This window comes from Anabrus simplex, chromosome 10 (assembly GCF_040414725.1).
Source record: "Anabrus simplex isolate iqAnaSimp1 chromosome 10, ASM4041472v1, whole genome shotgun sequence".
NCBI classification, from domain to species: domain Eukaryota; kingdom Metazoa; phylum Arthropoda; class Insecta; order Orthoptera; family Tettigoniidae; genus Anabrus; species Anabrus simplex.
In genome coordinates, this window is record NC_090274.1 from 2209907 (window position 1) to 2224530 (window position 14624).

Below are 14624 nucleotides of genomic sequence, written 5' to 3' on the forward strand. Positions count from 1 at the left end.
ACCTCCATTGTCGGCTGCAAGGTGCAAGATATTCCCGCCGAGTGTGATACGCTTTCTGCAAGCAGAAGGGTGTAGCGCTGCTGAAATCCATTGCAGAATGAGTGTAGTGTATGATGGTGAAAACTGTACAAGTGAGGGTAGTGTACGGGAATGGTGTCGGAAATTTAAAGAAGTGCGAATAGACATCCATGGCGAAAGTGGGCAAGGACGCAAGTCAGTCGCTTCCACACCCACGGTTGAGCGTTTATGATCAGTGAACTAGCAGTCCCTGACATTGCAAGGTCTTCTCTGTACACAGTAGTGACGGGATATTCGATTCATTTTACTGAATTCATTTGATTCTGTTCCCGTCACATCTGTGTAGTGTGTACTGATGGACAGCAGCAACAGTATTCAGTGCTGACTGCTGTCGTCAGGTCTTAATTCCGTGAACTGCTGTCAGATTCAGCCACTTCTACACATCAATATTTGATAAGCGACAACTCCATATATAGAATATAGTATTAGTATATAGTATATAGAATTGTACACACAATTATCAATGATCTACATTTAGGGTTATCGCCCAGCTGGCAGATTCCCTTCTCAATTGTTTTTTCAGTGATTTCTAAGAACTTCAAAATTTCACAGTTTCCTGATTCAACATCTTTTTAGTGAAGTTATTGCATCTGTCGTTTCACTTACTGTCTACTACTGTACAGCGGCAGTCTTGTGATTCGATGATTGAAGTCTTGTGCAATGATGTGGCATACAAACTGAGAATATTGAGCGTTTCTTCTCAATATAAAACTTATCATTTTGAGTGGTCATGAACGTTATTCCTAGTCATAAGGTAGGCTAGATAGCCGAATTGAATTAATTTTCAAATGTCAACTAGTTATAATACTAAGATTCATTAACCTAATATATAGAATAACCCAATAGCCTTACCTACCTTCTTACTAGCTACTTTGGAATTATGTTATGACTACCTTTTTGTAAAACTATTACCGTATTTATGCGAATAATCCCCGCACCCTAACTTTAGGAAGGCTGACTTTGAAGAAAAAAAATGCCAACATTGACACAAATAAAACCCACACCCCAATTTCGTGCCTCAATTTTTTTTAAAGTATGCGGGCATTATTCACGTAAATACGGTACTTTAAACCTCCCTGTAAGAAGAGGACGGGGTATTATTTTAGAATGATCTGAGGAGTCCGAGAGTTCATTTTAGTGTTAGATTCTTTCAATCTGTATGCCGTGCTCACAGCGCAAGTTCGGCTCCCTGGGAATGTCCACTGTTCCGATAATGAACCGTTTGTGTGTGTTTTGTCTGTCACTGATCCGTGACTGAACCACTCAGTTCGTGCGCTGTAAGCTGGCCATCGCTGCGATTCGATTCTCTCTTGACAGTTGAACGAATCGATGCACAGTTTCGAATCATACCCTCAGTAACCAACACTGGTACACAATTCTGAATCAACACTTGCTATACCAGAAACGTTGCTCGCGTTGGGTCCCAAGATGGTTGACTGATGATCGCAAAACTTTACGAATGGCTTCAGCCATAATGTTTCTCTTTTAATGTTGTTCCTGGCAAAGAACAATCTAAGCAGGGGATGCAGCCCTCTTCTCCAAACAAGCCGAAAAAGTTTAAAACAGGAAAACAACGGTTTCTGCTTTTTTGGGACCATAAAGGTGTCTTATTGGTGGACTTCTTGGAGCAGGGGACAGCAGTCAGTAAGGAAATTTGTGTAACTTTATGTCGCCTCCGCAGAGCGATTCAAAACAAATGAAGAGACATGATATTGTCCAACGTGGTTTTGGTGCACAACTGCACCGTGTCTTAACGTGACGAACAGACCTCAAACAATTCAAGTGGAAGTTTTTGACCATCACTGTATAGTCCTGACCTCTCACCTAGAGCTTCAGAAAGCTGTAGACTTCTTTAGAGTCTGATGACGTACATGTTAGGCCCCTTTAAACAACAATTATATCATCTTTGCAGAGGGCATAGGAAAACTGGTGTTAATACGACAAACGCCTCGATTATTATGTAGAAAATAAGTATGAAACTACTAAAACTTTTGGTAATAAAATCATTTTATTGTGTCAGTATTGGTTTTTCTTACAGCCCATCGGAAGTTTAAACAAAAACAGCCCTCGTTTCTTGTTCAGTACAATTATTTTCTTTGAAAAACCATTGGAAAAGTTAATATTATGTAGATCAATAGATCACTCATTTTGTAGACTTCCTAATGAGAATCCTTAGTGCGGTGCTTACTTCTGTTTATTTTAAATAATGTACCTTTCCTTTTCAGCCTGAAAATGTGCTGCTCGCGTCCGACAAGAAAGACACGTTGGTAAAAATATCGGACTTTGGTCTCTCCAAGTTCTTCAGTTCCCAGTCAATTCTGACGACGTACTGCGGCACTCCGATGTATGTTGCCCCTGAGATCCTGGAGACTAAGGGGAGGGGTGTCTACACAAACCAGGTGGACGTGTGGAGCTTGGGTGTCATTCTCTATTGCTGGTGAGTTTATTAACTTAACATATTTACTTGTCATGTGAATGTAAATTTGAATCTAAAATACCAATGCAATTGCGCCCTTTTTCGGCACAGTCTGGCTTAGCGATGTCCTCCTCTGAAGAGTTTGTCTTCATAAATCTATGCAGACATCCTCTGCTTGCTTTAACACATTGAAGACATACACTCAGCATTTTAGTGCATTTTCACATTTTTATACAGAAGTAACTGATAACCTTACTTACTGTCACAAACCTATTTTGGATTCAGCAACATTTGAGCTACAGATGCATAACTTGTTTTTCAAAATTGGAGCAAAATAACTAACTTTTATAAATAAATTAAAAACCCTTTTTTCTATTTGCAATTTTTTTTAAAATTTTCACAATTAATACTAAAAACATGAAAAGTTCCGTAGTCGCATACACCATGATACATATGAAACACGCCATACATACTATGGATGAAAACCTACAACCTGTTTTCCAGTTTTTGACTGGGTCAGAGATGTTATAAATGTTATAGTACAATGGGCTCGCCTCTCCCAAGGAGATTTATTAATGACTGATAAATGCTATAAAATGAGAATGGAGAGTGTTGCTGGAATGAAAGATGACAGCGAAAACCAGAGTACCCGGAGAAAAACCTGTCTCACTTCCGCTTTGTCCGGCACAAATTTCACATGGAGTGACCGGGACTTGAACCACGGTATCCAGCGGTGAGAGGCCGACGCGCTGCCTCCTGAACCACGGAGGCTCTGATCATTGAGAAATGAAGAAATTGCATTAATTGTGGAAATTGGCTCTAGTCGTGCGCCGCGTGAGACCGTGCGGCCATGAAGCTGCCTCGGTAGTAGGTTCCGATGTGCTGCTAACATTTGTAGTACGTTGAAGCGGATGTAGCACTAGAACACTGCGACAAAGAAAGTGGTACGTAGCTTGTCCGAAGCCCTGAAGGTGGTTTTCTGAGGTTTCTGTACCTTAAATCAGGGCCTGGATCCTTCTTAATCCTAGTCTTTTTTTTATATAGTTGTCGCCATAAGATTTATCTGTGTTGGTGCAACCTAAAGCAAATTGTAATTATTTTGTGTAAATTTGAATAACCTTTGTTGGCTGCCACCATATAAACAGTGGCATCATTACCCAGTAAGAGATTGGTAAAAAGTCCCAGAATTACCCATTAGATGGCATTTTGATATCTATATATCATTGGCAGAGGTGTCAAGCATTACACATTCCACCTCACGATTACGGTCAAAAGGGAAATTATTACGGAAAGCTGTATCACAAAAAGAATGAAAGAAGAAAATGATGCCAACGTGTTAAGAGCGCTACTGTTCAACCGTTGTTGTTTCAGTGCTAGTGAGTTAGCAGCATACTTTCTCAGTCATCACTTCCTTCTGCTACCCGATCTGTTCTGCTCTTTTCCACTATGAAACTCAGCAATTTACAGTATTAAGCGCACCTGACAGTAATTCTCCACAGAAAGAGTTTTTAGTGTTGATACTAAAAATCCGGTTCAGGTCTACGTTACGCACATCTGCACTGGAATCGCTTATGGTTCAGAAGAAGAAAATGTCATCACAGGGGGAAAGAAGCTTAAAGAAAAGTAGCTGCTGGGTGTAAAACAAGCTACAAAGAATTTACCAAGAATGTGCAAATAATATTTTTAAATAAATTAAACTTGAAAGGAGAAAAGGGGTGTGATTATCGAGTAGAAGGAGGCGCATGCTTTGAATTTGGCTTGAACATTTTCTGAGGGTTGGTTTGGATTTCAGAATTTACTGGTAACCCACTTTAAGTTTGCACCTCTGTATCTGGCTTTCCCTGTGTGCCATATTACAAGTTGAAGCTGTTACAGATGTGCCTCAACACCGTACGTTCCATTACGTTCCTCGTGGTACACTGAAGAACTCTGTATGACGTGCTAATCCAGTTCTCTTCCAGTTTCTGGAGACTGGCTGGTTAATACTCCAGTAGCATACATGTGATGGCACATGGCAAACGCAATCACTTAATTCAAACTGTGCATTGTAACTCGCACTTACCTGTCCTCCACATGGCTTGCTGAGCTGCCCCGTATCTATAGTCACCGCCTTCAAACTGATTGAAACAGATGTTTCCACTTCTGCAGATTATACAAAAAAATATATATTAGAGAACACATCATTGGTAAAAATCTTCTACAGTAACATGGCAGAAAGAGGACACAGGTGTACGTAGGTTTGTTTTACAAAATAATACTAAAGCTCAAACTAGTACAGGGTCTTGGCAGGGACTTTATCGCTCGAATTTGGCTGCCGATGACAGGCCGCTGGCGCGCGCGGTTTCTGGCACTTGTGCAGTTGCTGAGAGCTGAGCTCCGAGATAGTAGGGTTCAATGCTTTCTGTATGCCGTATTGTATAGTATTTTATTGTGATTGTGTATAGTGCTGTAATGTATGTGAAATATTTGTTACGTGAACGTGCATATCTGCACAATGGTTACATGCTAGGACGAGACAAAAGTTTCAAGCAAAATTTCCAGGGAGACCCATTCCTATCGATCGAACAATAAAACAACTGGCCAAGTGGTTCAAACCTACAGGTTCTAAAGGTCGTTATCTCCTTGGTACGAGGATCATAAGTAAAAATCTGTGGCTCCCTCATAGCCCAGATTTAACGGCATCTTATTTTTATTTGTGGGAAATGTTAAGAAATCTAGTTTATGGGAACAACCCTCACACACTAAATGAACTTAAAGACAATATAAGAGTTGCAATTGCATCCAGCAGTGCTGAAGAACTTGGTAGAGTAACCGAAAACTTGATTAGGAGATGCCGATTATTTTGGCAGCGCATGGGGAACATTTTCAGTAGAAACTGTAAAAATGGTGAGTAAAATGCATGATAATGATTTTGAACACCATATTCTGACGTACATATGCACGCGCGGTAGCCGGCAACTGAACCGTCACTAGCGGCCAAGGTCGAGCAAGAAAGTCCCTGCCAAGCATAAATAAAGACCCTGTACTAATAAAACAGAATATTTCTTAATTGTGTTCACATGATGATGTCACCCGTTCATTCGAATGCGACCATCAGCGATTCTATGAATTAGCGCTCTCCAAGTTGTCCTGTTCCACACTGCCTCCTTTAGTTGTTCCAGGTTGAGGGTTGTGTCTGTTTTAATGGTGTCTAACCAACGAGTCCTCTGGCGTCCCGGTCTTCTTGTACCGCTGATCATTCCTAGCATGATTGCTTTTTCCATTGCATCTGATCACATAATGTGGCCAAAGTATGCTAGTCTCAGCTTCATAATCTTACCAGCCAATGGCATACAGTACAGGGCTTGATGCCTCTAAAACTGCCTTATTGGTGATTTTTGCAGTCCATGGTATTCGTAAGATTCTTCGCAAGTACCAGAGCTCAAAAGTGACGATCTTACTTTTGTCTGCCTGTATCAGTGACCAGCTCTCACATCCAAACATGAACGGTGGGAATATAATTGCATTGACTATTCTGTACTTGGTAGCTAAACTGATATCTCTCCTCTTGCAGATCGGGGACATAGTCATCATAGCGATGCGTCCAAGCGAACTCAGTCTTTTGATATCAGAACCGCAATCTCCACTTTGATTGATTTTGGCTCCTAAGAAGATGAACTCCCCCACACTCTCTATCTCTTCCCCATTTAGCTTTAAACAAACTGTACCACACTCATCCGTACTCATAACTTTGGTCTTTTTAATATTGAGATAGGGGCCCATTTTTTCACTTTCATCATTGAAGCAGGAAATTAAAAGCTTTAGATCTTCTTCTGTTTCTGCCAGCAAGGTTGTATCATCAGCAAATCTCAAATGGTTTATAGTTCTTCATCCAATCTTCACACCATTGTCGAGTTCCTCTAAATTTAACTTCCGCATAATTATTTCTACGTACACATTGAAAAGGAATGGTGAAAGAATGAAGCCATGACGGACACCCTTTTCAATTTTTAGCCATTCATTGTCGCCATATGGTGTGCAAACTGCTGCCTCTTGTTCTGTATAAAGCGAACGTATCAACTGAGTCAGATGTAAGGGTACCCCCAACTCCACCATGGCTTCCCATAGTCTGTCATGCTCGACGCAGTCAAAGGCTTTTCTGTAGTCAATAAAACACATTTAGACTGTTTTCTGGTATTCACATGCTTTCTCCATGATCCACCACAGATTAACAATATGATCGCAGGTGCCATAACCTCGACAGAATCCAGCTTGATCATCAGGTAACTGAGCTTGAAGGATGGGTGCAAGATGTTTGCTAACGCGTGGATTCAAGGCTACAGTACGATAATTACAGCAGTCGCTGACATCTCCTTTCTTAGCCAGTGGGATAAAGATCTTCTTCTGTTTCTGCCAGCAAGGATGTATCATCAGCGTATCTCAAATGGTTTATAGTTCTTCCACCAATCTTCACATCATTTTCCATCCCCTTGACCATGTGGTAGTTTGTCATATCTTCTGGCACGAAGCAGTGATAGCAGTTCAGCTGGGATACAATTGAAACCAGGAGTTTTATTATCTGGTAACTGTTGCAGTGCTCATTCCACTTCTTCCTGCAGGATATCTGGTTCTAATTCATATGGTTCAATGCTACATGGTGGAACAGCTGTTCAGTATACTCACGCCATCAGTTGTGCAGTCAAGATCTTCCCATCCTTGCATTTTATTGCTCCTTTACGAGCACTAAAAGGAAAACTTTCTTTACCTGCATGAAAAGGTTCCGGGTGTGACCCTTCTTGGAGTCCTCTTGTAATTGATGGCACTGCTGCAGTGTACTTCCTTGTCTTCCCTTGCAGCTCGGTGAAAATCCGCATTCAGCTGTCTAACGAGATCTCTGTCCTTGGCTGATCTCCCTTGATCTGTGATCTGTATGGTATTTGCATAGAGCCTTTTGTGGCGCTTCTCTGGTTTCTTGTACGGTACATGTTCTTGTGCTGTTGAAGTAATGATGGACTTTATTTCTTGCCATACAGTAGCTCATCAGGATGCTTTTCATCACTCTCAAGCAATTCAAACCTGTTCTTAAGCTCAATAGACTATGAAGTTTGGACCTTCTTAATTTTGCAAAATTTAACTCATTTTTGCTGCAAGTAGTTGATGATCTGAGCCACAGTCTGCACCAGGAAAGGTTTTCGCAGAATGGATGGAGCTACTCCAGCGGTGGCTACATAAAATGTAATCAATCTGGTTGCAATATACACCATCTAAGGATGTGCAGGTTTAGGTGGTTTGAACCAGTTGTTCCATGCAGAACTGGAACAGTCGGTCACCAGCATCATTACGCTCCCCTAGACCAAAGCCACTGGTAGTGCTGAGGTCTTTTGTGCCCCTATTTTCGCATTTATGTCACTCATGATATAAATTATATCCTTTTTAGGCATCTGATGTAGACTTTCTTCTAGTATAGAATAAAAGGATTGAATTTCATCCTCTGATGCCATTGATGTTGGAGCATAGACTTGTAAACTAGTGATAGTGAGTGGTTTCCCTCGTAAACGGCTAAAATACGGTCACTGACTACTGTGTAACTTTCCACAGTTGCTGCAGTTTTCTTGTTCACAATTCTGCTTTCTGTTATCATTTCCAGAATAATAAATTGTAAAGTCATCCAACTTGAAGAAGCCATTTCCTGTCCAATGCAACTCGCTAATACCAAGCAGATCAGTGTTTAATCTGATCATTTCATTCTTTCTTATTCTTTACTTATTCCTTGAACATTCCGTGTTGCGATATGATAGGTTGTCATACAGCGCAGATCCTTCCTTTCATCAGCGACAACGTCAGCAAGTGGGCCTCCAGAAGGATTTACCCCATTCACGTCATTCAAACCGAGATTACTTGTAAGACCGTTGCTCTTCACCAGTAGCATATTCGGTACTTACTGGCCTGGGGGTCCTACCGTTCGATACCATACTTGAAACAACTGAGAGACTTTCCATACAATTTTCTTGGTAATAATACAGTGGTTTACCATTGCCATCTCCTGCACAATCATAATGTCCTTGCCGTTGACAGCTAGGTGTTCATCTGCCTTATTCACCTACACTGCTCTTGCCCAGCAATAGGAGGCAGCCGCTCCTAACAAGGTGAACAGATGCTGCTTTATGGGTTCAGGTGGCATTTCCTCCACCCTGGGGGACCATCATCCCACCTAAGGGGACTCATCCGCCCGAAGGCGTTGGTCCCCTTAGAGAATTGAGTTACTTACCGGCGCTCAACGCTCGGCGTTGAGTCGCTGGCTGCGCGGTCTACTTCATTAATGTAGCAGGTTGTCCTGGCCAGACACTGAATTTATAGTATGTAAGTAGGTCAGGAAGTTTGTTTCCACTTGCTTCTGTCATATCCCAGGAATGTCAAACCATAAGATACTGTACTCTACTCTTTCATGTTTGCTAGGATGAAATAATTGCCGAACTACAGCGTTAGCGTGATCATCATAGTGAAGTGACAACACGCCAAATAGTAAAACAAGATATTTTTCTGACCACCTTAACTCAAGCGGTTAACACAATGTCTAGAACTACAGTAGAACCTCGATAATTCAAAATAGGTTAATTCAAAATCCCGCCTAATTCGAAGAAGCTCTCATTCCCGGAAACATGAGGTGCGAAATTTATATGTTTTATAAATTGTTTAATTAAAAATAATGATAATTTGTAATTTGAAGAACAATGTCAGTCCCATTACTGAAATTCAGACATTTAATAAAAAGCTGCCTTTACATTTTAAAACAATAGTATTCTACAGAGTAATTTAAATTCAAAATTTATTGGCATCTTGATAGAACGCATCTTCCGGAACGTGCAGGGGTAGCTTTCCGCGGTTTCACTCGCTTTGGTGTGTCTGCGGGCTGTTTCATATTTGCTGTTTCAGTGAAATCTTAATTTTTTTATATCCATCGTTTAAAGGAACGCCAGAATATTGCGTAACAGGCTGTGTCGGGAGAAGCAGAATCCACAAACATGGCGATGCCAACATGTTGAAAAAGCGTGGCTCATATAATCAATTCATACAGATTAAATTGCTTTTTTTTTAATGCCGAGCCCAAACAGACTTATGGTTTTATAGGAGAGAAGTGCCAGCCAGGAACTGGTGCACAGGTGGGGGTCGTTGTACTGTGTTGCAGTGCGAGAGACTTCCTCCCCTCGGCATAGGATGTTTTAAGGGCATCGGGCACTATTTCGTTGCACGAGGTTATGTATATGCTGTAAATGCACCTTCTTGGGTACATTTTGGAAGTAAATTTTTCCATAGTATTTGAAAGTTTTAAACTGTTAATTGTATGCAGTAACAAGTGTTAGAATATTTTGTGACGCAGCATGAGTTGGTATTTCTGAATCGCGAGTTGGTGATTAATTCCAAATCACGTAATTCGAAGTCCAATTTTTGCGTTCCAATGACTTCAAATTAACTGGGTTGTACTGAACTGCACTCGGGAGAAAGTGTTCGCTCTCTTGAAAATGATATTCCATGGTTTCTCATTTTTAATCAGACTTGTTTTCCGACATTTGACAATAAGAATTACACTAGTAAATTAATACTACATATTTTTGGTGTGTTAAATCTAAATCTGCAATATGGTGGACCACGTGCTGTATGTAGCTGTACTTCCCTGGGTAGGAGAGATCCTGGATTTGAGAACTACATAGGCTTCTTGTATTGTTTCTAGTCTGAGTGGACTGACGCCGTTCAGCGACAACTACATGGGCCTGACACTTGCTGAGCAGATCAGGTCAGGAACTTACACCTTCCCCCACCGCCAGTGGAAGGATGTTTCCTGGGAAGCAGTGGACCTCATCAAGAAGATGATGAGAGTGGATCCAAAAAGGAGGATAACTATCAACAAGATATCCTGCCATCCATGGTTCCAGGTACGTCTTCACTCGCAAGGGGGTTTTGTTGAGAGTAGTGATTTAACACAAACCTTTTAAGAGTCCATGTACACTTCTTCAGAGCGACTGGTATCAACATTCTCACCCTGACACACAAGACCAAAGAGCTCGTGAAAGAAGACATTGCCGTGAAACAAATTGGAGAGGAAGAAGGGTATAGTGGAGGACAGGATGCAGGAGTGATCATTAGAAAGGATGTCGACGAACAGTTTGAGACAGGAACACGAGATCTGATCCACAGGCTGGAAATAAAGAAGAGAATACAAAACTATTCCTTGGAGCTGCATACAAGATAAGAAGTAATTATAATGGAAGATCTGAATGCACAGGTGGGAAGAGAAGGTGGCGCCATATGAGACATCTAGTTGCAAAACTCGTGTCCATTTTTTTCCTCAACATTGTATGCAGTTCATCAAAATACATATTCCAGTAATGGAATACGTGAGCAAAGTCCATTTAATTCATACATTTAAAGGTAACAAATAACTAAAACTGCAGCAGAGTTCATTACCTCCCAAATGACAAAAGATTTGCAAAACTCATTATGTCCCATCATAAAATGCAAAGATCAGAGATAGATTGCTGCAAAAGTCGTTTTTTAATACAATATTGCCACAGCAAGAACATAACACGACAGTATCTTCCCGGTGAGTTAAGTATTAAAACTCTACGGCTATAGTATCAGGAGTCACACGGTAAAATGTAAAGTACTATTATTTTCGTAACATTTTTGATAATGACTATAACATTGGTTTTGGGTCGCCTGCCAAGCCTCTCTCTTTTAGAACGCATCAAACCTTCTACTGATGCAGACCTAAATAGTGATCTAAATGTTCATCAGAGGAAAGCAGTTGCATTCTACGAGCATGTGGGGCAGAAACTTGATGGAGAAATGACTTTCTCCTTTGATTGTCAAAAGAATCGTCCATTCCCAAAAATTCCTGGCCAGGCGATATATTTTTTTATGCCAGCTGTACATTTACAACTTCACTATTTGTGGGGGGGGGGGGCATTTCTAAAGATCCTCAGTGGAGAAACAAAATGTTTGTCCGAGTATGGCTTGAGAATTTATACTGGAAGGACTCAAAAGAAATTGCATCTGCACTTTACCAGAGATTAACATCCATTACCATTCCATCAAGCTGGACGCTGATGGTTAGAGAGACCAGAACAAAAATACAATCATAATTGGAATGCTTGACAAGTTCTTGGCTGAATATGCTCCTTCAATAAAAAAGACACTTTTGCTGTTTCCTCTGGTAGGGCATTCATTTATCCCTCCTGATAGGGTTTTTGGACGAATCGAGGCGAATGTTAAGAAGCATACAACACTTCTTACAGATCTTTCAATCTCATGCAACTGTGATTCAGTTGCGAAACAGGCAGTGTCTTGCATACTGAAGGAACAGGTAACTGGCATTTCAAACTTCAACGTTGTAAGAGGATCACACGAACAAAATCAGGCAACTGTGTGATAAAGAGTTGAAGTAAACTATAACAGCAATTGTAGTGAAGCGAAAAGCATGTTGAAGCATGTGCCAGTACCATTGGAGGAAGGGGTTCCTCTTAAGAAAGAAAAGCTCAATGACCTCACGTTCTTCAAGACACTGTTTGACCAGCAGCAAACTTTAAACAGTGAAATGCCAGACTATGTCACTGATGTGACAGATTTTGTTGAGGACAATAACAGATTGTTAATATAACTGTACGGAATGTTAAAGAACCTATAAAACATTTTGAATGAATTAGGATTTATTTATGTAATCATAAAATCAAAGAACGGGGATTAGATATCAAAACAGATTATATCCTAACCCTAAAATTATTTCCATTAATGGTATTTTCGTAGTGTAACTTATAAATGTAGCTAATGAAACATGTTCACCATAAATCTGCACACACTATTCCATATTTCCATATACTGCTGCAAAAATCTATATTTCCATAAAACTGCTGCAAAACTTGTTATGTCCAAATGTTTTTTGCAAATAACATGGGTTTTATAAATTATATTTTGCGATATGACTAAGATGAAGGTCAAAGTAGTTCGTGAATCTGTTACCATTTCAGCCAGTCACAGCTGCCTTCCACCACAAGTTTATCATTTTCTTTTTAATCTCCTTCATTTTATTCCATTTGTTTTTATGTAAATTTATAAAAACCGCACACCAAATCATCTTTATAACTTCTTCGTTAACGTTTAGACGATATATCGTTATTTGAACAGCACGCCGTACTGTGTGCATTTAGCACGATTACTAATGCCAGATGACAGTATCTTATGTTTTGTTTCCATAGAATAAAGAACATTTCTAATCTTATCACTACGCAGCTCATTTGTTCATTTATTTACGCACATTGGAGTTGTGAATTTCATGTGTTTCTCTGGTCAAGTTACATAACTGTAATTACCAAATAGATACTTCTCATTGCAGAGGGATTACCACATTTGATCTCTAGTTTTAATTTTGAATTGGTTTTATTTGATTTTGTTTTCAGTGTGTTCATAAAATATATTTTTTAAGTATATTTTGAAATTTAACGTTATTATAATCGTTGGTAGTTGCATTTCCTGCAAGTTTAAAGTCAAAATATTCTAAATTATGTGGCACTTTATGCTACCGATCAGCACGAGAGCACGGCACTAAGATGGCAGCCAAACCCCGCATGTACAAGAAGAATATATGTTATTTCCATGTTAGAACTTATTCACGTGAAAAACACAGAAAGTGAATGTATCAGCATAGCATCTGAATGTTGAAAATGCCCCCCATTAGCGTCACATTGAATGATGTTATCCTTGATGCATGTATCAATGCTATCAGAAGACATTTCGAACTCTTCTTGTAAGAAAGTCTTTCGTGTGGTACATTCTGTTCATGTGTGTTCATGATTAATGTACTACGTAGAGTTGTAGAAAATGATTACTTACATGGGGATAAAGCATTTCCGGGCCCATGTCCGTATGCCATTCTTCTACGTATCAGGAGTGTGTCCTGAAAATGTGGTCATTAGAAGGAAAAATAACAATATAAATCCATACTGGAAGTTTTGTTCTGAATAGTGTTGTTTTTATGTTTGATGTATTTTCCACAAGAAATGGCTACCATTTATTTCCTATTCTCATCGTCGTTAACAGAGTTGGCATTCATCTGTTAGTGAGGGGAATCCTGTGCTGAGATTTGTGAAATGTATACGCTGAATCAATTTCTTTATTGTTTCCAGGATGAAGCGATGAAAGCAAAAGTGGAGTCCCTCCTTCATGAGCACTGTGCTGATGAGAATTCTCCTCCACCAGCCAAGAGAAGATGCCTCGACAATGGCGATGTATGATGTAAGGAATCTGTTCATCGCAGTGTGATAAAACCCCGCAAGTACAAATGATATAACGCGTCTGTGTCGTCTGTATTGTAGCCAATCTTGAGACTGAGAATACTGTTATACGGTTACCAGAGAGTAGACACATGATGGTGCTAAAGTTATGCTACTTAATCTAGGTTTATGAGTGATGTTATTCTAGCTGATTCTCTGCGGCCACTGTTGTATCGAGTCTGGTAAAGGCTTGTTGAATCATTTATGCCAAAGTGCTAGTGAATGTGCTGATGCGTACTTTCCATCTTTATATGTCCTTTATAAGTGCATCTTTTACTATAAGCTTGGAGAAGAAATGTTGCTTAGGGAGTTTGCCAAACAGAACATCCTTATTTTTTTAGATGCCAAATTGACGTTGGAAGTTTTGTGTACAAAATACATCAGCCATACGTGTTCCTAATATGTTTTGATTGAAGATTTGGAAAGCCATAATTCTACGGTCTCTCAGTTCAACGGACTGGTATTTTACCAACCACTGCTATTATTGGTGATGAAATGAATTGTAATCTTTATTGATGACAAGATATAGATCAAGGTAGGATGTTAAAAGGTTTTTTTTTTTCACCTATTCAATACATATAAATTTTATAAATTAGGAATTTATTGTAGATTCCACTTGAGACATGTTTTGCCCTTCATTGAGGGCATCATCAGTCAAAATATCACCTCAAGGTAAAAAATCAGGTAACTGGTTAGTAGATCAAGGTTTCGAGAAAAAGAATTCATGGCCCTATAACAATCAAAATATCGCATCATATTTAACGAGATAGGGACATCAAAAGGAATGCATAATAGGCTAAACACAATAAGAGGTAATTGTGAATAAT

At 39.8% G+C, this 14624-nt stretch overlaps 1 protein-coding gene across 1 annotated transcript in view; it reads left to right on the forward strand.

Moving 5' to 3' along the window:
* LOC136882053 (serine/threonine-protein kinase Chk2) overlaps positions 1-14326 on the forward strand; it is a 36462-nt gene extending 22136 nt beyond the window's left edge. The window contains exons 6-8 of the mRNA XM_067154558.2: positions 2304-2515; positions 10203-10404; positions 13651-14326. Coding sequence (XP_067010659.2) covers positions 2304-2515; positions 10203-10404; positions 13651-13758 — 522 coding nt within the window. The 3' untranslated portion in view covers positions 13759-14326. The remainder of the gene's footprint in view (positions 1-2303; positions 2516-10202; positions 10405-13650) is intronic.
* Positions 14327-14624: the final 298 nt, after the last annotated feature.